Source organism: Neophocaena asiaeorientalis, unplaced genomic scaffold (assembly GCF_003031525.2).
Source record: "Neophocaena asiaeorientalis asiaeorientalis breed wild unplaced genomic scaffold, Neophocaena_asiaeorientalis_V1.1 scaffold472, whole genome shotgun sequence".
In the NCBI taxonomy this organism is placed as follows: domain Eukaryota; kingdom Metazoa; phylum Chordata; class Mammalia; order Artiodactyla; family Phocoenidae; genus Neophocaena; species Neophocaena asiaeorientalis.
This window is the reverse complement of record NW_020174426.1, coordinates 292,201-318,223: the sequence shown is the minus strand read 5'-3', so window position 1 is coordinate 318,223 and position 26,023 is coordinate 292,201. Positions and strand designations below refer to the sequence as shown.

Below are 26,023 nucleotides of genomic sequence, written 5' to 3'. Positions count from 1 at the left end.
CAGTAAGTCGAGACCTATTGTTATTTCACACTTCCATTGTTCATGAATGTGTAAGGGTGCATCACAGCACATAGCAATGTCTGACTCAACCACACAACTACAGGCATGTTCCCAGGTGTACATTACACCTCTTGTAAAAAATAATTCATTGTGAATAATCCAAATTCTCATTATTTCTAAAGGAATTCAAAAAATGGGAAAAGGACATAGGTCTTGGAGATGAATGACTACAAATGCAGTAAGTAAAAAGCTCTTTGACACATATATAGAAAACAGAACTGACTTTTGAGCCTCATTCTAAAGCCCTACCTGGTTTTACAACTCAAGAGTAATTAACGTTTTCTAGTTCAGTCATCATCAGAAAGTCTAACTCATGTACCAACTTGAGCATACCCCTATGGTACGCACCCAACATAGCAAGTTAGATAACAGTCAGGGGACTTTAGACTTAGGTCTTATAGCCTGTGCCAGACAAAAAGAAGATGAGATAAATTTATGTCTTTGGAAAAATGGTTAAATGATTATACCACAATATAACTATACATACTTCAAAGTTCACAACATCCTTTTATTAACTTCTTGTGGCATTCTTCTGGCAGACTATGTTCTCCAAAGGCCACAACAGCATCTCCCAAACCACTTGCTCTTCTAGAACCCTGAAGTTCTACTACAAGAAATGGACTCTAATTCTCCTCCTTGTAGATCTGGATGAGCTTCTGATGTGCATCTAACCAACGTAAGGTAGTGGAAGTGGCTGTGTGATTTTTTCGAGGCTAAGTCGTAAAGCAACACAGCCTCCACTCTGTAAGGTGCACGCTTGCTTTTGGAACTCCGGGTTCCAGGTAACGACTGGCCACCCCCGCCACCACCCCGGAAGCCGCAATGCTGTAAGGAAGCCAAGCCACACAGAAAGCATGCAGACAGGCACACCTGTCTGCAGTCCCAGTCTTCCAATACTTGTAGCCTAGGGGGCCAGACATGTGAAAAATGCGCTTTCAGATGATTCCTGTGTCTCCACCCTTTGAGATGTCTCAACAGACACCCTCAACAGACATCCCAGATATCATGAAGCAGAGGTGAACCCCCTCATCTTTTCCCTTTTTAAATTCCTGATCCATAAAACCATACGCAACATTAAAAGTTGGCTCAATGTGCTAAGTTTCGGAGTAATTCATTACACAACAATAACCAGAGCAGTCCTTATTCTACTCACTGTAACAGTTATACAAAACCTCCTCCCCACTGTTCTACAATAAAGATGTGCCCTCAATCTTTCCAAGATTAACCCACTACCTCCAAAAATTACTCATCTAATTCCTTCCTTGTTGGCTCTCCAACCTTTCCTCAGATTTCTTCTCTTCTGCCTAGAAATAGGCTCAGGTATCCTGTCTTAAAATCAACTTTCTCCTGTGCATATCTGACCTCACCCCCTACAAGCTACAGTGTTCTCTTCACTTCATTGCTAAATTTCACCAAAGTATCTGTTATGCTCTCTCCAGTGCATCCTCACCTTGACATGTGCATGATCCATCACTGGCCCCAACCAACGGGGACCCTCCCCACAAGTAGCTCACTGACCTTTTCTCAGCCTTCATCTTCAAACTGTGGCTTAACCGAATACTGCTATTATTAAATCCTCCCTTCTTGAAAACACTCTTCCTTTTATGTCTCAGACTTAACAGTCTTGGAAAGAACACCACCATCTTATTGGTGTGTTACCAAAAAAGGAAAAATTACTATTGTCCTAGGGAAGAATTTTGGTAGCCTGATGAGATATTCAGTTTAAAGGTCACAGTGAATTTGGGTGGTATAGTAAATAAAGCCTAGTAGGCTGCTCACAGGATCAATAAAAGGAAAAGAGGTAAAATTATTTTAATTAGCATAAAAGTACAAAGAAGAGTAAAGTACAATCAAGACATGGAGAAATTATAATCAATGAACTAAAACCTCTTTTAAAAAGCCAAATACAAGATCACATGACACAAAAAGAATAAAGGCAAGTTTTAAAAACCCAATGGTCAAAAATAATATGGACACAAGTTTTCAAAAATACTAAATACAAATGGCCAGTCTTACTAATAATCAAATGAGTAAAATAAAAACAAGAGATTATTGGTGATATCGTGTAAAGACAGTGGTGCTGCGTGGAGCCACAATGACGTACTTCTGGTAAGTGTGTAAATCAGTATAGTCTTTTTGGAGGGCAACTGGTGACATGTTTTAAAATGAAAATGCACTATGCTTCAAACTAGCTAATCTCACCTACAAATTTATGCTTAGGACAAACCCATAACTGAATATACAAGGAGTTCCCAGTGGCATTATTTACAATAATGAAAGGTGAGAACACATAAATGTCTAATCACTACAAAGCTACTAAATCAAAGTAAACAAAAAGAACAGAGTATTATGCAGAAAACAATGATGCAGAACTATATGTAGGTTCATGAAAATACATCCACAAATATTACTGAAAGGAAATAGCATAGCATAGTACGGGAAAGCACACGCAGATCAATCTCTTTTATGGAAGTTATACATATATGGATATGCATATACACACATTAATTTCTGGGAGGATACCTCTGAAACTTGAAACCCCTTTAATTCACCTTGGAGATGCTGACTGTGGAACAGAGTGTCAAATACAAAAACTGAGAATTTTAATTTTTTGCTTCCTATTTTGTTTGAATTTTTTTAATACTACCATATAACACTTTCATAATAATTTTTTGAACTAGCAAATAAGAGTTTAAATAAATAGCTATAGTAGTATATACTTAAGATCACTCAGAACTGAAGGTATAAACCTCAATTCACACAGTACTTCATAACACTGAAAGCCAACAAGGAAACAGGGGCAGCACAACAGTCATGGTATTAAAAACATCAACAGCATATTGTGACACGGTAATGGTACAGCTTTTCCAGGTACTGAGAGTAAAGGAAAACGCTCATGCATCCTCATATATAGAACAACATGTGTACTCATGGGCCACAACCTTAAAAATAACACGTGCGTGAACGCTTGCACATGTGCATGCACACACACATACTTAACGCAGCAACTCCAAAGAAGATATATACATGGCCAATAGGGACATGAAAAGATGCTCAACATCAACAGTCATTTGGTAAATCAACATCAAAATGACAGTGAGAGACCACCTAAAACCCACTAGGATGGACAAAATAAAAAAGAGTAACAAATGCTGGTGAGGATGTGGGGAAACTATAACCCTCGTATAACATGCTGGCAGGAATACACAGTGATGTAGCTGCTTTGGAAAAACAATCTGGCAGTTCCTCAAGAAGTTAAACATGGAGTTATAATATTACCGAACAATTCTACTCCTAGGTATATATCTGAGAGAAATGGAAAACATATGTCCACTCAAAAACTCATACATACAAATGTTCAAAGTAGCATATTCAAAATAGCTCCAAAGTGAAACAACCCAAATGCACATCAAATGATGAACGGATAAACAAAATGTGATATACCCAGACTACAGAACGTATTATTCAGAATAAAAAGGTATAAAGTACTAATATATGCTACAACATGAATAAAACTTGAAAACATGCTTTAAAAAAAAAAAAAAGGCCGGCCACAAGAAGGCCACAGGCTATATGATTCTGTTTATATGAAATGTCCAGAATAAGAAAATCCACAGAGACAGGAAGTAGATGAGTAGCTGCCATGGACTCTGGGACGAGGGAGGAGCGGGGACTGACTGCTCCTGAACCGTGTCTCTTTCTGGCGTGATAAAAATGTTGTGGAATTAGTGGTAGTAGTTGCACAGTTCTGTGAATATATTAAAAACCACTGCAGTGTACCCTTTAGAGGGGTGTACCTTATGTAATCAATAAAAAAAAATTGTATGTGGGAAAAAATAGCAAATTTTCAATTACTCCTTCCCAGTCAATATAAAATAGACCAAAAAACTCCAACAAAATCTGAAACTTCTTTATTTCATTATAATCTTTTAAATTCCAGGTTGAAACAAGATTCAATACAGAGAGATAGAAAAATCAGAGATAGAAAAATGATCATGAAAAACCTGGATAAGGTACCTAAGAATACAGTCCTTTTTTATACTAGCCTCAGATGAGAAACTAAGGAGAAAATATAGACAACAATGATGTATTATAAACTTCAATGCTGCTAAGAGACAAGATCTTAACTGTTCCCACCACAAAAAAGAAATAATAATTATGTGATATGACAGAGGTGTGTGTATGGGTGGCAGTCATCTTGCAATGTGTAACGTATCAAATAAAAACCTTGACCTGCACAATGTACACCTTAAAACTTAAATACATCAATTATATCTCAGTAAAAATAAATTTTAAGAAAGAGACCAAATAAATTACTCCAAAACTTGCCCCATTACCAGGTTCTGTTCGTAATACTTAGAATTGTACCTAAGATGCCAAATAAGGATCAAACGTGCCTGGGCCTGCCCAGGGAATTAGTGAACAGCCTCAAGGAGGCAAAGTGCAAGAATGTTTCTGTTTGGAGCTAGGAAAAGGAAGGGATTTTATGCTCCAGTGAGCCCACAAGGGGGTGAGGGACGACGGGACAGAGAAAGACGAGAAGCGAAGCCGTCACGTTGACTGTGCACTCTTTCTGAAACCAGACTCCAGGGACCAGCGGTGCAGGCCAGCGGAGAGAAGGGCCGTGGGACAGCTGGAGGACCCACAAAGGGCAGGGTGCAGGGGCACAGGCACGGGGGCATCTGGGCTGGGCCCTCTCACTACCTATGCCACACAATCCTGCTCTGGTTCTGAATACAGTGGGGAGAGCCCCCGTGGTACGGACGGGAGCACCTCACGGCGGGTGCCGGCAGCACCACAGGAACAAGGTGCGGGAAAGATCACGACAAACATCACATGGTGACTCTGGCCCAGATCCTGCGGCGCCTCTCCTGGGATGTCCAGATCCAAAGGGGCAGACTATGCAGGGGGCTGACAGGTGGGGACAAGAACCACTGACATTTAGAATGAGCGCAAGCAGGACTCCATCTACACTCAAAAAATGAAAACTTCAGTTTACCCAACGGAATGTGTCGAGGAATTTTTCATTGAGAGTAACGGAGCTGTACCTTCGCAGCTCCACCATCTGCGCCGTCAAGGTGAACACACCCCTTTGGTTGCTCTCCTGCCTGCCTGACTGCTCTGTTCTTCCACTTGTTCTTTCTCCTCTTGTGCCCCACGGAATTTCTCAAAGGCTTCTCACTGAACCGTCTCCCTGCATCTTTTTTATTCACTTAACACTCCTTACACAATTTGTTTTCCTATCAAATCTATATACTTGTGTAAGGTCTGGAACAGTCCACAAGACCACGCTCATTTCTGACAGAACGGTAGGGTCTAGGGGTCCCAAAGGCCACCCTCACTATTGACACCAGCTGCAGGTTTGGAGCGTCCAAACACCATGCTCAGTTCCAGGAATTAATATGTGACAAGAACTCACGGAAGACACTGAAGGCAGTTAAGCTCATGGTTACAGTTTATTATAGCATAAGGGCTATCACTTAATGTCAGTCAAAGGAAGAGATGCCTGGGGCAGAATCAAGGAGGGCCCCAAATTCAGAGCTTCCAGGTGTCCCTCTCCCAAAGGACACTGTCGATTCCTCCAGTTAATGACACATGACAATGCACACATAGTACTGCCAACCAGAGCAGTTCACCCAAGCCTTGGGGCCCAGAGTGTTTATTAGGGCTCCGTTATGTAGACATGGTGGACTGGCAACATGGCAAACCTCAGGGCCCACAAGTGCCAAAAGCCCCCACCAGCACCAAGCACTATAATATTACTCTGTGTGGCCCAAGGCCCAGGTAAAGAAGACACTAACCAGGCAGACACTCCAAGGGCTTAGAGACTATCACCTAGGAGTTTAGGGCAAAAACCAGACTTCTCTTTCAGCAATGTTAAATTCTTTACTACACCGTCTGCTTGCCCTCTCTTCTGAGCCCCAGGTTCGTATCTCCAGCTGCCTTCTTGATTTCTCCACCAGTTTCGTTAAATTCAAATGAATAAAGTCAAACTCATCCATATCTCCCCAGCCCAACTGTGATTTCACTGTTCCTGTTAATAGTACCAAATCCACTTCTTTTCAATAAAGAATTGAGGCAGTTTATAAAACCACAATACAAGATATAAAATTAGAAGGAAACTGGGGTGAAGAAAAAATAGCCCAGAAAAAATAAAATAGAATAATGCTGCAGTGAAGTTAGGACACAGAACGCATGCTGTAAATCCCTGTTCAGCTGTTAAGAGATGGACTGCACATTTGGCTCTGGGCTTTTGAACAGCCAAATGATATCTGAAACTAAGAAGAAAAGACAAGCAGTTTCAAAATTCAGAGTCCTTTTTTTTTTTCCCCATGATGCCCAGGAAGTACTATTCTTCTTCCACTCACCCCAGAATTGAAGACTTGGAATTTTTCTCATTGTTGTCCTCTATGTGCCATAGTTTATCAAATGATAAAGATGCTATCTCTGTGATGTTGTTTGCTTTTGTCTTCTCCTTATATACAAATTCTCTCTCTCCAACTCCAGTCATTTAAGATTTCAAATTATTCTTCCTTAAGAACGGCACTTCCCTGTTCAAAACCTCAAATAGTTCCTCACTGCTAAGTTCTTCTTCAAACATTTTTTTCTATCTACAAAGAAATATATGCTCAATGCAGAAAACAAATAAAAGACAAAGTTTAAAAAAAGAGAGATAGAGAAATCCAATCCTGCAGTCTAGATATACAATTCCCTAATATTTGACAAATGTATATGCCCTAATTAATACAAAGAACATTTCTCCAAAATCTCAGTTTCCTGATGTAGTCTCCGATTCATGGTCTTTGTCAACTATATATATTACGATTATTTTCTCCTACTCTGAAGCTGGTCATTTCATTTTTCAAAATGTTTCTTAATCAGCAAAGGACTTTTTATTTGGATGAAATCCAATTTTTAATTTTTTTAACCTTAATACCTCTTGTATTCGCTCTACAAAATCTTCCCCTACTCCAAGGCCGTGAAGACTTCTACTTTTTTTCTTTTTGTAAGCCTTATGCTTTTCATTTTACTTTTAAGTCTATGGGATCTATCACAACCTAAGAAACAGATCTTTTTGAAAATCTACATATTTGCTGTAAGATCAGAAACAAGACACGGATGTCCTCTCCTACCACTTTTATTCAATCTTGTGCATGGATGGAGCAATGAAGCAAGAAAGAAACATAAAGAATGCTAAGGAAAAGAAAACTATTTGCAGTGAAATGATAAATGCTTGCGCAGAAAATCCAAAAACTCTACACAGAACACACACAAATAAAATTAGCAAACAAATTTAGCATAGTTACAGGACACATGGTCAATGAATTAATTATATTTCTACATATCATCAAAAAACAAAAGAGAGGAAAAAATTTAAATATGCGCAAGACCTCCACACTAAAAAAACATAAAACATTGCTGAGAGAAATTAAAGACCTAAATAAATGTGTTACCAAGGCTGTGGCCCCAGAATCATACCCCAAGCCCCTCCCTCAAATAGAAACCAATTACTCTAAGTTTCAGGGGGATGCTGCAAACAGAAAAAAAAAAAAAAAAAAAAAAAAAAAAGAACTGGTTAGAATCAACAAGGCCCAAGATGGCCCTGACAGTTATGACTGCCACGACAACAACCAGAAAAGCCCAAACAAGGACTAAAGAGGAGAGCTGCATCAGTTCCAGGTCCAAACTACAATCCTGAATCTGGATCTCAGTTCTCTGATAACTCATGAATATTCCTCTCACTCTATCCAAATCCCTCCATTTTACCTCGACCAGCCTATAGATTTGGTGTCTCCACCCGGATTGGCTTGAGAAGTTAATTTGTGAACTAAGTTCCTGCTTCTCCTTTTCTTTGGCCATTGAATAAAGTGTGTGCTGTTCTAGTCTCAGCAAGGGTTTCATTACGGCTGCATGAATCTGATGGAAAAAGAACCTCTCTGGGCGAGACCAGGGGTCTCGGTCTGGGCTAGAACCCTGGTGTGAGTCCAGTTGATCAATTTGGTAATAAATGGACACAGAGATCTTAGTGGTGTCTGGGAGGAAGAGATTTCCTCTACCTTTCTAGGTTATTCTAGCTGGTCTAAGAATTAAGCTTGACAGGTTAAAAGGAGAAAATCAAACAACAGTTTAATGACCTGTATACATGGGAGAGGCCCAGGAAAACTGAGTAACTCTCCAAAAACCACCAAAGCCCTCACCTTAAATACCATCTTCAGGATGTTGGGGGTAGTGATTTGGGACTTCAAAGGGAACGAAGGCCATTCACATGGAGATGCAAAAGCAAATACTTGGTAAATGGCTGTGACACAGACAGAGTGGACTCCCCCATCACACCTGGCCCACATTCTTTGCAGACACCTCCGATGACAGCTCTATTCCTGTCAGGGAACATGCCCTCTATCTAAGTTCTTTTAGGCATTTGGGGGAAAGTCAAAAGTTTCTTCCTGAGTCTTTTGGGCCTTTTCAGCTGGAAATAATCCACATGCCAAAGAGACTTCAGGGATGGCAAATTTTGCTCCTCTACAATGGATTAGAAGATCAATACTACTAACGACATGTCTAAAATATTTGTATTTATAAGCTGAGGCTGACATTATACATAAATACAAAGGAACTAGACAAGTCAAAACCCATTCTGGAAGAGAAGCACAAAGTCGGAGGGCATCCACTACCCAGTTCAAGACTTACTACATAAAGCTACACAAATCAAGGCGGAGTGGAATAAGCACACAGACAGACCAAAAGTGGAATGGAAGAGAGAAGAGTCCATAAATAGACCCTAATACATACGGTGAAGTTATTTACAAAGGCACCAGGCAATTCCATAGGGAAAGAAGTGTCTTTCCAACAACAACCAGACATAAAAGTATATAGAGAAGAAGAAACCTCCACACCAACTTCACACCTTTCTGCTGACATTTTGGTATAGCTCTTTCACTCTAAATACATTTTTAAAAAGAGAGCTGATCACACCAGAAAGGTTCTTTTGCCTTTTTTTTGGCCACACGGCTTGTGGGATCTCAGTTCCCTGACCAGGGATTGAACCCGCACCCTGGGCAGTGAAAGCGCCAAATCATACCCACTAGCCAGGGGACTCCCAAGGGTTCTTTTTCCATTCTGCCTTCCTTCGGGTTTTTAAAAAAAGTCTTTCTAGATGATGTTTTAATTTACTTCATGTATAAATTTCTCATCCTTGTATTTATCCTCTACATGATGCCCCCACATTACTCTTCAACCTAATCTATATGTTGCCCATTTGGCAGGAAAACAAAAGGTTCTCAGAGACACCTCTCCCAGGCTCCAGGATTTGGCCAGAGAAACGCCCACCCCCATCAACAAAGTCCAATTCTTCTTACCTGGCAAGGCCCCCTTTACATTTTCTATAAAGTCTTTTCTTTTACCTCTAACCAAATACAAATTCATTCCTTTCGCATCCTCACAAATTTTCCTTTTTCTCCTCTTATAATTAGTCAACCACACAAAAAAGGTGAAGAAAGGCACTTAAGTAGCTTCTTAATCTAGTCCATTCATTCATTCATCCCATAGTCAACAGGCCACAGGTTGTTCCATTTTGGTTCTAAGCAGAGTCTCTTCTCAAGGCTTCAAGTAAGCCAATTTAAGCCTACTAATTTTTAAAAACGCATACAACCGTGGTGAATTAAGTATTCATGCAGCATTAGTGGTTTTAAGGAAAAGAACTGTGAATGAATAAAGATTATCTTTTACTTATCTCAAGAAGAACAGGGCTTCCCTGGTGGCGCAGTGGTTGAGAGTCCGCCTGCCGATGCAGGGGACACGGGTTCATGCCCCGGTCCGGGAAGATCCCACATGCCGCGGAGCGGCTGGGCCCGTGGGCCATGGCCGCTGGGCCTGCGTGTCCGGAGCCTATGCCCCGCAACGGGAGAGGCCACAACAGTGAGAGGCCCGCGTACCGCAAAAAAAAAAAGAGAAGAACAGAAACTAAAGACTACATTTGTGGATGGACCTGGAGATTATCATACTAAGTGATGTAAGTCAGACGGAGAAAGACAAATAAATGATGTCGCTTATATGTGGAATCTAACAAAAAAAGATGCAAACGAACTTATTTTCAAAACAGAAACAGACCCACAGACTTAGAAAATGAATTTATGGTTACCAGGGGAGAAAGGGGGCGGTAGGGATAGATTGGGAGTTTGGGATTGTCACGTACACACTGCTATATTTAAAATAGACAACCAAGGACTTCCCGGGCGGTCCAGTGGTTAACACTTCGCCTTCCAATGCAGGGGATGCAGGTTCAATTGCTGGTCAGGGAACTAAGATCCCACATGCCTCGGGGCCAAAAAACCAAAACATAAAGCAGAAGCAATACTGTAACAAATTCAATAAAGACTTTAAAAATGGTCCACATAAAGTAAAATAAAAAAACCATAAATAAATAAATAAAACAGACAACCAACAGGGACCTACTGTAAAAAAAAAAAATTAAAAAGGCTACATTGTCATAAAATACTTGAGCTACATGACACCATTTCTAAGGCAACTTCGTGTAATGTATATTGCTTTTTTTTCTTAAAAAAACAAAAAACAAAAAACCTGAAGCTATAAAATAGTCATTAAGTCATAGATTCTGGGGAGAGAAACAAGACCAATAAGAAATTATAACCACCAACATTAAATTTTGAGACGTAGTGAAATTCAACCTGTGTAAACTTTTCACAAATGGAAAGTGAACACACATGGGCAAAGGCAATTTGCGTATAAGGAAGCCATCTGACATTTTTCTAGTGTGCAAGTATTCATATTGTTTATCCTATGTTTTGAAGGAGATATTCCCAAATTCCCACAGAAGAGCTCGGGGGCACTGTGGATGATTTTAAGAAAATTTAAAGCAGAAATGAAGCGTCTGTACTCTGATTTGTGTGTCCTTCATGGCCTGTCAACCTCCTCACCCTGACACGCCTTTTCAGATACGCAGGTAACAACAGTGCTGTCCTGCCCTTAGTTGAAGCTTAACACCAGAGACAATTTCTTCACCCAAACAGAAATACTTACTGCACAGTAGATGGTTCAAATGCAGTGGGATTAACAAAACATACAGCCCTTGACCACAAGAAATCTTTCAGACTGAGGAGAAGGAGCTCAGAAACAAACGCAAAAATAAATATATAATCACACATCATAATGAGTGCTACGGGGGTGGGGAGTGGAGACTACTGTGGGTGATAAAGGAAGAGGCCTAAATAAGATGTGACAGGGATTCAAAGAAGCCACAAGGAAATGACACGCTTCACTACCAAGTCAGAGCACAACTATGTCTCCAGAAACGATGCAAGTGATAAACTGTATACAAGGTGCCAACTTATCTAAAAGTGATTTAGCAGAGCCACAAGACAGGATCTCTGAGGAGTCAGTCAGTGCAGGCAAGCATGATACACCAAAGCGATGTTCCTACTTCCACCATTTACTCGTCCTTGGAGTAAATACGTGCTGAGAGTTCTGGGGAAATTTTACAACACAGGTAGTTCAAAGCAGTAATTCCCCTTACACAGCAAATCAGTCACACAGCGTGAAGTGACGGGAAGGGTCACTTCTCTTAGTCACAAATTTGGAGTTTTAGAGGAATGGTACATGCCTCAGGTGAGCCATCCTTACTTTCAATGTGCAGAAAAATCACTGGATGAACCTGTTAAATACTTGGGAGTCCGGGTTCTACTCCCAAGGATTCAAATTCAAGACTTAGAGTCTAGCCTAGAAACGTTCTGATGCAGGTGGTACAGGTCACACTCTGAAAACCCACATTAGACTAAAATCTCCCCAGAGGAGGAGGTTTTGCCCTGATGAAGAGGCTTTCAGCTTAAAAAAGCAAGCAAGTACAGTATTACACAAGGGCCTCCTAGAACTGTTTGCTTACAGGCTGACCCTGTGCCTGACCCTTGTTATACTCTGGGCTTGGAAGAAAATGTCGGAATAAACCACACAGCCTGCTGCTACAGTTCCTGTCCCAGACAACTGACCAGAGGTAACATAAAAAAACAAGGAGAGAGAGAAGCAGTGCTGACCACTCTGTCTGCAGAGGCCAGAGAAACAAGCATACTACAAGCGAGGCAGCTAAGACCGCTAAGGGGGTCAGCACAAAAGTACAGACGGGGACACACCCGAGAAGAGAATGATGGAACAAAAACAGAACTAAGGAAAATAACATTCCTATTTCTTAAGAATCTTCTATGTATCAGGTAGTATGCCCTACTTCACATATTTATCTCATTTTATTCCTCAAAAAGTCATCAGTGATAGGTGCTGTTACATATTCTATTACGTGGAGAGATGATACTACAGATGAAGAAACTAATAAAGCCTACAGCAAAGGTAACTTGTCCGAGGATACAGAAATGGAAAGCAACAGGGTCAGATTTTGAACCCAGCTCTTTCAGACTCCAAAGTCTATACTTCCCCCCTGGACTCGTGGGTAGGAACATGCTAGCTATGAAGAAAGGAAAAGAAGACTCCCAGGCCACAGAGACTGCCAGGTACAATAGAAAGGAGCAAAGAATAATGCATTAGCAATATCAGAACTTTAAATAGTGGCCTTTTTGTTAAAAAGGCGTTACGTTTCACAAGCTTTGAATAAGGAAAGACTTGAAAAGGTAAAGAGGTAAAAAGAAGGTAAAAAGTTAAGATACAGTTTGGTTCGTCATGAATGATTCAGAATTGCAGGAACCCAAATGGTTATTGCAGCTAAAGGTAGGTGATGGGATTCCAGGTGACACTCCGACCCCCAAAATATCTATAACTCCTATGATGAACAAAAATGTCTTTTGTAAAGAGAGAGAAAAGATGTGGTATATTTTGTGTCTGTTAATGTTTTATTTTATTTCAGGACTATTAAGAACTGTCTGGTGGCGCAGAGGTTCTCCAAGAATGAAGTCAGAGGAAACAAGAAGAGATGTGAAGTGACAGAAGAGAGACAAGCCACCTCCACAGACTAAGCAAAACATACCCTTAGACTGCGAAAGGCATCCCTCCTCTTCCCTCTTCCTGAGCTCTCACTCCACAGCCCTTAGGTAGTGCCAAGCGACAAAGGACGTCTAAGGACAGGCTAGGTGTTGAGGAGAGGGGAGACATGTCCAAAACGGCAGTGACATACAAGGAAATTAATCTAGTCAGTAAACAAAATGAGGATAATGACAGCCTAGTCTCTTACTGCCAAAGAAAGAAACTATAGACATGGTAAGGATAAAACTGAGCTGAATCCTCCAGCATTACAATGGAAATGAGATATATTAAACTCATGGATTGTAATATATGCATAAATAAAAACAGAAATAAATATTTAGAAATATATACATAAAGGAAGTATGTACTTAGCTCTGTGCTAAGAGACCTAGAAGCAGTGACACCTCAATAGTAATGATCTCATCTAATGCCCAGATCTTGTTTTCTAAATACTGTTCTTCATTAAAAGAAACCAGGGGTCCTTGTGGAGAGAGCTGATTCCAGGGCTGGCGTACAGATAGTACAAGATGAACCAGGAACATCTTTCTTTTTTTTTCTTTTTTGATTAATTTTTATTGGAGTATAGTTGCTATGCAATGTTGTGTTAGTTTCTACTATACAGCAAAATGAATCAGCTATACATATATCCCCTCTTTTTTGGATTTCCTTTCCATTTAGGTCACCACAGTGCATTAAGTAGAGTTCCCTGTGCTATACAGCAGGGGTCCCCAACCCCTAAGCCTCCGACTGGTACCGGTCCACAGCCTAGGAACCGGGCCACACAGCAGGAGGTGAATGGTGGGCGGGCGAGCTAAGCTTCACCTGCTGCTGACCTTCGCTCGCATTACTGACGAACCATCCCTCCACCCCACCCCCGGTCCGCGGAAAAATTATCTTCAATGAAACTGGTCCCTGGTGCCAAAAGGTTGGGGACCGCTGCTATATAGTACGTTCTTGTTAGTAATCTATTTTATACATAGTATCAATAGTGTATATGAGGAACATCTTATTTGAAAGTAAGAAAGGATTTAAAGAATGATAGGGACTTTTCCCATCAACTGAAGAATGGATAAAGAAGACAAGGTATAAACACACACACACACACACACACACACACACACACACACAGTGGAATACTAGTCAGCCATTAAAAAGAATGAAATTTTGCCATTTGCAACAACATGGATGGACTTGTAGGGCACCGTGCTAAGTGAAATAAGTCAGAGAAAGAGAAATACTGTATGATATCACTTATATGAGGAATCTAAAAAATACAACAAACTAAACAAACTAGTGAATAAAACAAAAAAGAAGCAGACTCACAGATACAGAGAACAAACTAATGGTTACAACCAGTGGGGAGGGGGGTAAGGGCAATACAGGGGTGGAGGAGTGGGAGGTATAAACTACTGGGTGTAAGACAGGCTCGAGGATGTACTGTACACAACACGGGGGATAGAGCCAATATTTTGTAATAACTGTAAACGGAGAGTAACCTTTAAAATTGTAAAAAAATTTTTAATTAAGTTAAAAAATAAAGGTTTACATTTATGCTAAACTAAAAAAATAATAAATAAAACAAATGACACAGCTTTATACGTACTGATACAGAGTGACTTCTAATATATACTAAGTGAAAAAATAATGTGTAGAACAAAAAAGAATGATATGAACTTTTCAAAAGGACAGAGAATCAACCTGATGGGGCTCCTAATGGCCAGTTTGGGAAAATCTAAGCATTTATACATATAAGGAGACTAAATGATTACAACCCACTGAGTAAAAAGGAAATCTATGAATGAGTACATCTGAGATACACAGACAGATGGATGGGAGGGAGGGATAGGTAGAATACAGGGAGAGAAAGAAAGAAGAGGAAGAAGGAAGTAAATTTCTTGAAAAAAGAATATTTACAAAGGTTCAAAGTAACTCTCAACAAAATGTTTATTAATTACGAGGAGGTAAAGAGTAACTTTGCAGTAGAGCTATCTGGCAGACACCAACCTGAACAAGTGATTGACATCAACTGTATTGGTATAAATCAAAACCATGTAGTATCTGATAGGATTCAATGAGAAGAACACGTCTCACAGAACAACACTTTTTTGGTATCCCAAAATGAGAAAACATTATACAAAACAATTGGCCTACATCTTCAAAAGCCATGAAAGCCCAGAAAAGACTAAGGAACTGTTCCAGACTAAGGGAAGAAGAAAACAAAATGCAACGTGATTCTTCAATGGATCGGTTTCACAAAAGTAACAATACTGGGCAACTGGCAAAACCTGAATGGAGTCCGAGGACTGAATGGTAGAAGTGTATCAACATTAACTTCCTGATCTTGATAGTCGTATTGTGGTTAACATAGGAGGATGTACTTGACTGTAGGCAAAACATACTAAAGTACTCAGGGATGATAAAGCATCGTGTTGGTAACTTAAATTCAACCGTTTCCAGAATAGATAGAAAGTTATCTATTCTATTGTGGGGTGGGGGCAGTTATTTTCCCGGACATTCCCAATCAACTCCATGGGCCCCTTGAAAGCATTTGTCAGTTATCTTAAACACCTGTTACGGTCTATACCACAAAAGAGCCACGTGTGAGGCAAATATTCTCATTCCAGCAGTGGGGAACCTATGACCTGAAGAGAACAGTTCCTTCACACCAACCTAATGTTTTGGCCTAAGCAGCAAAATCAAGACAGTTGTCCGCATTTCCTCTTCAAATAACTTCATTTTCAAACGAAGAAATGCAGATTAAGAGGGAGGATGGAAAACATCTTCTTTTCCATATTAAAAGGCATAGATCTTTACCTTTGGGGTCATAATCACTACTCGTACAAATGCTAAAGATCAACATTCCATTTTCTAAGGAAAACATGATTTTATGTGTAGAAATCTACACCTATGGAAAAATCACGTTAGAGTGGAAGATTCCTTCTTAAACTTTTCAGAGCAGAATATTAACTTTTGCTTTCTCGTATCTAACGTTAACCAACACACAAAGGGCCTGCAATCACTAGATAAACTGACGCTAAGATACAATAGAGCCGAAGAGTCATTAATGCTTTATGGCCTGAACACGTGTGCATCTCCTGCCATCTATTCTTAAGCCGTATAGAATCTGATTTACGTTTTCCTTAATTTGTAGCAGATAAATGGCTCATCAACTGTTCAGAAGCTAAGAATTCAGATTGTGATAATTTTCCATTAGAGGGAATTAAAGTCCAAGTGAGTAAGAAGAGGCAGCAAATGGACTGCCTTTCTTTTCGCCTTGATTCCTGGGATCCAGTCTACACAGAGTATGGGGTCTGGATCAAACTGTTTTCAATACTCATCACACAACATGCTTGCCTTCTAGGAGTTTAGCTATATGCTCTTGGGCTTCACGAAACGTCAATGCAAGAATACTCCACTTGAATAACTTCTATGTATCTGTGAAATTATAGCTGAAAACATAATCCACTACGTCACAATGGCAGAACCCACAAACTGTCTTTCTCGTTGAGTACAACGCCAGGAAACAAATGGACCGACTTTCATTCCACACACAACGAATACTATGTAACTCAGTGCTGCGCAGAGAAAGGAACAGTTCCTTATTAGTCTTAGCAGCCCAGAAGCTCAAATCCAGTGCAGAGAACAGCAGTTTAACTGGCTCCTCCTGTAGGGGCTTCGTACCCTCTACTTTCTATGCTCTTTTCTTTGCAGATGGTTTACTCTGTGTTTATCTTTAGTAGTCCTGCTTTATACCATCTTTTTAACCCTACCAGCGGATTTAAATCCTCTTGAACGTACTCAGCATATGTACGCACACATGTATTTATTTTCTTTCCCTCACAAATTTTCCTCCTGATATCTCTTATATTTTCAGGTAGCATTCTACTCTTAATGATCTACAAGTTTTCAACGATACGGACAGCAAGAGGCTAACTTTACAACGACCAGGGAGCTGGCATCACCAAGCCCCCGTGCTCTGCCGGCAGGCGCACGGGCTCGTCACCTTTGCAGTAGTCTGCGGGGTCCTCCTGCTCCTCATCGTCTGACCCCAGGATCTCCTCCTCTGGCTCCGGGGGCGCAGGGTCTGCCAGAGGCGGCGGTGGTGGAGGGGGCGGGGGTGGAGGAATCAAGGGAGCTTTCTGCTGAGGCTCCGGCCTGAAACAGAGGAAGGACAATTCTTGTTTACTCAGAAGTAAATCCTGCATTATGAATACACTTGAGAGTTTCTTATTATGGGAAAAAATAAAACTTGTCACACACTAAGAAGAGATGCTGATTAATGTCACTTCAGCCACTTTAGCTGAATTCAAGTACTGCTTCAAAACACAAGTGGGGGGCGGGGGGGTGACTACCCTTATTAAACCAAGGAATATTTCTGCAGGCCCGTTTTCACTCCAAGTGTCATTATGTCTTAAGTCTTGATAATATTATGAATTGTAAGTGAAAAAGAGTTATCCCCTCATGATACACAGCCTTAGTAGTCAGAACACATCCCCCAGAGATTAGAAAAAGACAGAGGAAAGCAACCCTAGACTTTAAAAAAAGGGCTTATTTTCATCATTTTAAAATCAGAATTCCTTTCCCCATAGAAACAGTTGGAATGTGGTTAGGTTTCCTGGATAACTCATAAAAGCCAACTAATGTATACTGTAATGTACACCTTGCTTAGCAAGACAAGAACACTGTCCCAAACTGGAAATTAAACAAAGAAAACATCCACTGCAGTCAAATACAAATACAACCCATACATCAATGCAAGACTTCCAATGGTTATTTCTAATTGTTACGAAAAGGCTAAATGTTTAGTATACTCTTTTACAAAAGATAGGAAAGCCTATAATACTAAAAACAAATAAACAACTTGAGAGGTTACAGATGTAAACCTTTCAGATATCTAGAATAACTCAGGATATGTTAAATACATTTGCTTAGAAGTAAAACATTCATAATGCAATTCTGTAAAATCAAGCTTTCACTTACAAAATGTAACTGCTCCTTCTAGCCATATCCCAATGGGGAATCTTGAACCAATAGTCTCAACTGGATGCAGAACCTCTCTTTGAGCTGCAAGCTGCCCTAACAACAGGACCATCACTGCTCTCCCTGAGCTGGCCACAGCTCTACAGATAAAAAGTGGGGAGGGAAAAGATACTGAGTGGTAGGGGCAAGGGGGTTCGGCTGATGGACTGTTCCCCAGAGGCAGTTTCAGTGGGATGAACAGAGGGCCTCTAGTCTGGGGAGCAAGGGGAACCTCACAGACACTGATGTGGTAGATAACGGCCATTTTTTTGGCCTGCCCAGTACTGATGCTCCCTTTCTAAAAGCATGTTTTGGAACACTGCTACTCCCTGCACAATGAAAGGCTGGCTCCAGTCCTCTCTTCTCATTGCGGTACAGCCTAGGGCACAGAGCCGTGGAACCTTGCTTGAGAAGGTCAGCCATCACAGGGTGCAAACTCATCCTAGCTGCTAGTAAAAGGCAGGGTCAGAGGACTTGCCCCTTTCTAAGCTGAACCTCTAAATTCTTGCCAAATCTAGGAGCCCCCAAATAGCCTTTAGCACACTTCCTTCAGCCTAAGGTAGTTACAGCTCATTTATGTGGGTTGCCACCAAAAACTCAAAGTGCCACAGCAAACGAAGGAAGGCAGCAGAAACACCAGCAGTCATGAGGATGGGGTGGGGATCACACCTCACAGGTAACCTTAAAGGTCAACCCTGGCAAGTATGATTACCTTTGGCAGGACAACTAAAGAATGTTTATAATCTGAAAATGACTTGTACTGATTTCTACTTGCTACAATTTATGGAGACTCAAAGTTACAGCTCCTTAGGTAACAGACATTAGGACAATGGTGGTGATAACATTCTCAATTAACCATGCCTCATGATGGAGCACTGAAAGGGAGTCATCACAACCAAACACCAACACCACTGCCAGGACCGCCAAAGAAATCCCAAGGGACCTTATGGAAGTGCAGTCATCTTTCTGGCAGCCTTGCAAATGCTCATTTTCTTTTTAACAGACATGGCTTTACTGAAAATAAAATGATCCTAGGGAAAAGAGGCCTGAGGAAGGGGAGGTAGGAGAGGAACTGCACCAGTTTTAATGCTTCCCCAAAGGGAAGAGGTTAGAGAAAAGATTTACATGACCCATTCTTGGGGGTGGAATCTATCTATTTGACAAATTTGCTCAACCAAAAATACTTTCAATGTTGACTATTTCTTCCTAAGAAATTTTATATGAAAAAATAAAGAGATTCTCTAAATTAAAAAAAAAAAAAAACCCAAAAAAACAACGACACATATTCCCTGTGGAGACTATGTAACAACTAATGAAAAGGGAAGGACTAGAAGATCTTGTTCCACTGCTGCAGGGCGCTGCTACGCTTGACACCACTGATACTTGAGCCAGGAAACTCACAGCTGTGGGTGCTGTTTTGTACATTGTAGAACGCTGTCAGCCTGGCCTCCAGCCACTACATGTCAGTTGTGATCATCACAGACATGTCCAGAGACAAAGCAACCTAAATGTCCATCAACAGAGGAATGGATAAAGAAGATGTGGTACATATATACAATGGAATATTACTCGGCCATAAAAAAGAATGAAGTAATGCCATTTGCAGCAACATGGGTGGACCTAGAGATTCTCATACTAAGTGAAGTAAGTCAGACAGAGAAAGACAAATACATGATATCGTTTATATGTGGAATCTAAAAAAAAAAGGGTACAAATGAACTTATTTACAAAATAGAAGTAGACTCACAAATGTAGAAAACAAACTTATGGTTACCAGGGGACTAGCGGGGTGGGGGATAAATCGGGAGATTGGGATTGACAATATACATACTACTATATATAAAATAGATAACTGATAAGGACCTGCTGTATAGCACAGGGAACTCTACTCAATACTCTGTAATGGCCTACATGGGACAAGAATCTTAAAAAAACCAACACTGGATATACATATATGTATAACTGATTCACTCTGCTGTACACCTGAAACTAACACAACATTGTAAATCAACTATACTCCAATAAAAAATTTTTTAATCATCACCAAAAAAAACCTAAGTCCAGACACTGACAAATGGTGAGGGGAGTGGTGGCAAAATGATGCCCATGTGAGCACTACTTCATCAGTGGCATTTGCTACATATACCTTTACCTCAATGGAATAGACTGTATCTATGATAAAGGAGAACAGATTCTAATTTTCACACGCCCATTTTCTCTAGTTTGACAGGCTTGGGTATCTTTATCATAATGTATGTCTCTTGGTGAGCTGCCACATCACTTGCTTAACAAAATTCTCAGACCCTCTGGGGTCAGGGAGGGCCATGCTGAACAGGCAGGCAGATAGTTCCCCCAAAGCCAGTTCTATCAAGTTAAAGGGATGAGTCAGCATACCTTGAAATACAGAGGAAGTTGAGTAATGTTGAAATACAGAGGAAGTTGAGTAATGTTGATGTAATATCTTGACTGGCTATCATATCAAAACACCTAGAACTCTGCTATCCTCTGGCCCCATGTGAGTGCTGAGCACTGAAAATGTACCTTGTCCTTATTGAGATGTGTTCTAAGTATAAAATACGTACTGAATTGCCAAGATTTGGTACAAAAAAATGTAAAATATTTTATTAATAATTTTATATTGGGACTTCCCTGGTGGCACAGTGGTTAAGAATCTGTGCACACATACTAGAAAAACAACAACAACAACACACACACACACACACACACACACATACACACACACACATATATATATATATATATATATATAATAATTTTATATTTATTACATGTTAAAATAATAATGTTTTGGATATAATAAATTATTAAAATTAAATTCATCTTTTTTTTTAATGTGGCTACTAGAACACTTTAAATTACAAATGAGGCTCACATTACATTTCTATTAGATGGCACCACTCTAGACCCTCAGGTTCAACAACAGCAGAGGACTGTCTTGGCAGAGATTCCTGGTCACATCAGTGAATATTTTTTTCTGAGGCTTCTCCCAGTAACCTGCTTCACACCAATTATCACCAACTCTCAAATTACCCAGTTCATCATAGTAAGAAAAGTACACTGTAACTACCAAATGTTACAGTCCAATCACTGACTCCTTTTCATCCCATCCAGCCTTGTTACTGCCTACTGCACAGGAAAAACACAGTAGATTTGTCTTAGGGCAGACGGACGTAAGAGAGAATGATGCCACACTGTCTTTAAAGGCTGGCTTCTTCAAACTGTTCTCTGGTGGCTTCTACAGCACCTCAAAGCCTGGTTAAATCCCAACTGTTTAAAAGATCAAGAGGTGATCTCACCAAGTGTATACTCATGAAATACATCAAGCGATTAAAAAAAATAAAAGACAACTTTCACTAATCCTATTGAAAACCATCAAGAAGTTATTTCAAAAGACAAACCAAGAAAGTTATTACATATAAAAATTAATAGGGAGTTCCCTGGTGGTCCAGTGGTTAGGACTTGGCGCTGTCACTGCTGTGGCCTGGGTTCAATCCCTGGTCAGGGAACTAAGACCCAGCAAGCCATGCGGCATGGCCAGAAAAAAAAAAAAAAAAAAAAAAAAAAAGAATTACTACAAGCACATAAGCCGTGGGGGGGAAAACTCATAAATATTTTCAACAACAATGCCAACACTACTAAATGGTGAAAGAATAGTCTTTCAACAAATGTAACTGGGACAAATGGCTATCTGCATACAAAAAAATGTTGTAACCCTACCTCACATAAATATTAACTCAAAATTAATAACTTGGGACTTCCCTTGGTGGTCCAGTGGTTAAGACTTCACACTCCCAAGGCAGGGGCCCAGGTTTGATCCCTGGTCAGGGAACTAGATCCCACATGCATGTCGCAACTAAAAGATCCCGCATGCCGCAACTAAAAGATCCCGCATGCCACAACTAAAAGATCCCGCATGACGCAACTAAGACCCGGTGCAGCCAAATAAATACATAAAAATACTTTTTAAAACAATAATAACTTGCAGGAGGGCTTCCCTGGTGGCACAGCGGTTGAGAATCCGCCTGCTGATGCAGGGGACACGGGTTCGTGCCCCAGTCCGGGAGGATCCCACATGCCGTGGAGCGGCTGGGCCCGTGAGCCATAGCCGCTGAGCCTGCGCGTCCAGAGCCTGTGCTCCGTAATGGAAGAGGCCACAACAGTGAGAGGCCCGCACGCCACAAAAAAAAAAAAAAAGGGAGGGCCCCCCCCGCCAAAAAAAAAAAAAAAAATTAATAACTTGCAGGAAAAACTACGAGTAAATCTTGATTACCTTAGGCTTGGCAATGTTTCTTAGATATGATACTAAAAGCATAAGCAATAGAAGAAAAAAAGATAAAACTGGACTTGAACAAAATTAAGAACGTTTGCGTTTCAAAGGGCACCATTAAGAAAATAAAGACAACCCAGAGAATGGAGGAATATATTTATAAATCATACAGCTTTAAACAAACTTGTATCTAGAATATAAAAAGAAATTTGTAACACGACGATAAAGAGACAAATTTTAAAAATTAAAAAAGTAGAAGAGACATTTCTCCAAAGAAGATATACAAATGACCAATAAGCACGTGAAAAGATGTTCAGCATCATTAGTCAATTGGAAGAGGGAAGTCAAAACCACAATGAGATACTACTTCACGTCCAATAGGATGGTTATATTAAAAAAAACACCAGGCAACAACAAGTATTGTCAAGAATGAAGACACTGGAACCATCGTACTACTGTAGCAGGAGTATAATATAGCACAGCTGTTCTGGAATATCTGGTAGTTCCGAAAAAGGTTGAATTTAGAGTTACCATAAAACCCAGCAATTCCAATCCTAGGTATATACCCAAGAGAAATGAAAACATCTGACCCCACAAAATCTTGTGTAAAAATGTTCATAGCAGTGCTATTCAGAATAGATAAAACGCAGCAACAACCCAAATGTGCATCAACTGATAGACGGATAAGTAAAATGTGGTATATCCTTACAATGTAATATTATTCAGCAATAGAAATAAATGAAGTACTGATAATACATGTTACAGCAAGGATGACCCCTGAAAACATTACGCTAAATGAAAAACACGAGTCAGAAAAGAACACATGTTGAATGATGCCATTTTACATCAAAACGTCCAGAATAGGGAAATTTGTAGAGTGTATTAATGGTTGCTTGGAGTTGGGAGCAGGGGAAGAGAGAAGTGGAAACTGACTATTAATAGATACGGGGGATTCTTCAGGAGGCATGAAAACGTTCTCATGTGGTGATGGTTATACAACCATGTGAATATACTTAAAAAATACTGAACTGCATACTTTAAATGTCTAATTTGTATGGTATTTGAATTATACCTCAAAAAGCTGTTTTTTAAAAAGCAAAAGCCTATACGACTATATAATACCTTTTAATATCCACTTTATACCTTAATAAAGTATATGCTTCCAAGAAAAATCATAAATATCTACATTTAGATTTAAGCAATCTATATGCATGGTCTCTTTTACAAATGCCTAGTACATTCACAGTGAAAAATAACATGTAGTTCTGTAAAAAGTAGAGACAGTCTATCTAATCATCTGAAGTTTCTATAAGGCACTAGTAATTTCAGAACGTGTATGTATACATAAGAAAATGTACCAACTCAGTGACTGGAATAAAAAATCTAGAAAGCAAAATTCCAACTAGTCATTCATATTTTTCACAAAGAACTACATTTATTTTGCCCTACATAAAACATAACTAAATATTCTAATCATTACTCCAAATAGGGCTATCAGGCCCTTGTGACATATTAAAGGTATCTTAAAAGAGGACTCCAATCCCCAGATGAGAACTGCAGCCTTGGCCAGCAGTTTGGTTTCAGTCCAGTGAGAAATCAGCCACCTGTGCAGCCCTAACTTCTGACCTACAGAACTGTGAGCTAATAAACAGGTATTGTTTTCACCTGCGAAGTGTGGTAATTTGTGCAGCAATAGAAAATGAATAGAGCTGCCAAGTTCTCAGTAAGTAATAGAGTAGTTCACTTTAAAGTATCAGATTTTGGCCTCAACCAAATCTGGCATTTTTTAAATAATTGAAATGATCAGAGGAATTAAGAAGCTGGGTAATAAGAATGTGACAGCCAATTCTCTTTGGGGCACAGGCAAGTTAAAAAAAAAAAAAAAGAAAGAAAGGAAAACAAAACCTTATTCCCCAAATTCTAACAGAAACAATCATAATTCCAAGCCAGACACTTTACATGGTCTTACTAAGACTGTGTTGTCTTCTAGAACACTGAACATCGTTAGTGAAGATGTAAGTAAATCACACCTGCTTCCCAACTAAACTACACCTTAGATAGCAAACGAGTTGACTACTTGACCACCTAACAACATATGTATGACGGAGCTATAGACTTCTCATCCACCTGTATTATTAATACTTCATAAAACAGTGTGGGGCCTGGCAGTACACGTTATTACTACTGAAGAAGAGAAAGGCAGACAGAAAAGTTTAATCCAGAGCCCAAAAGCGTGTAAAAATGGCGTCCATTGATTCCACAAATACTCAGAATAGCATATAACAGCAGTCCCCAGCCTTTCTGACACCAGGGACCAGTTTCGTGGAAGACAGTTTTTCCATGGGATGGGGGGGGGGATGGTTTCGGGATGATTCAAGCACATCACGTTTATTGTGCGCTTTCCTTCTTCTTGTTACACTGTACTACATAATGAAATGATTATACAGCTCACCATAATGCAGGATCCGTGGGAGCCCTGAGCTTGTTTGCCTGCAACTAGATGGTCCCACCTGGGGGTGACAGGAGACAGTGACACCTGAAGTGTGTGCCTTAGGTCCAGTCTACTCCGTAAGATGCAGCTTGTCACTTGCCACTCACTGATAGGATTTTGATATGACTCTGTAGCAGCTGATTTATCACGGTCTTTGTGCAGTCAAACCCCTCTGCTAATGATAATCTGTGTTTGCAGCCGCTCCCCAGCGCTAGCATCGCCTCAGCTGCACCTCAGATCATCAGGCACTAGATTCCCATAAGGAGCGCACAGCCTAGATCCCTCGCACGCACAGTTCACAGTAGGGTTTGCACTCCTATGAGAATCTGATGCTGCCGCTGATCTGACAAGAGGTGGAGCTCGGGTGGCAATGCGAGTGACGGGGAGCGGCTGCAAATACAGATGAGGCTTCACTCGCCCGCCACTCACCTCCTGCTGTGCGGCCCGGTTCCTAACAAGTCACCAACCGATATTGGTCCGTGGCCCGGGGGTTGGGGATCCCTGGCGTATAGCATGCACCATGACGTGTACCGGGGTACAAAGGAGCCCAGCACTGAGGGATGCATGGTCTAGCAAGAGGGCTCTAGAGAAATGCCTGTAAACGCATGAATATAGGAACATAACTGCTCCAAGTGTTGTTATAGAGGAGGAGGTGGCAGAGGGCTGAGCCAGAAACATCTACATGCTGGGAGTGATCTTAGAGACAGAACAGAATGAGGCACAGGGGGTGGAGGAGGGTGGCCAAGGCCCAGGAACAGGGTGATGAGAGGCACAAAGGCCTAAACTAGTCCAGTGTGGCTGGAGACAGGGAAGAGGTTCAGCAGCTGACAGAGGAACGACCCACAGTTCTAAGGGATTTGCGCTCTATCCTTAAGGCAAGTAGGAGCCACTGAAATACAATTTTAGGACCAGAGAGTTGCTCTCTGCAAAAAACATATGAAATTGGTATACAGAATGGGTAGAAAGGATAAAAGACAGAAGCAGGGAAACTAGTGAGGTGTCGCAGGAGGAAATGATGAAAACCTGAACTCAGAACTCAGTAATTCATTTGCTGGAGGTGAGTGTCTGTCTCCTAGGTTTCTGATAGTAAGATAGTGTTATCATTAATTTGGAGAGAGAACACAGCAGCAGGAGGAGGAATGGTTTGCAGTGAAAGCTTACTTCTGTTTCAGCTCATCAGAGTTTGA

At 40.5% G+C, this 26,023-nt stretch overlaps 1 protein-coding gene across 5 annotated transcripts in view; it reads right to left on the bottom strand.

The window, feature by feature from the left end:
• The window catches only part of SRPK2 (SRSF protein kinase 2), a 127,262-nt gene that overhangs the window by 51,770 nt on the left and 49,469 nt on the right, over positions 1–26,023 (bottom strand). For all 5 annotated transcript variants that reach the window (XM_024756708.1, XM_024756713.1, XM_024756710.1 and 2 more), the window contains exon 2: positions 17,042–17,193. In XM_024756708.1, coding sequence (XP_024612476.1) covers positions 17,042–17,193 — 152 coding nt within the window. The remainder of the gene's footprint in view (positions 1–17,041; positions 17,194–26,023) is intronic.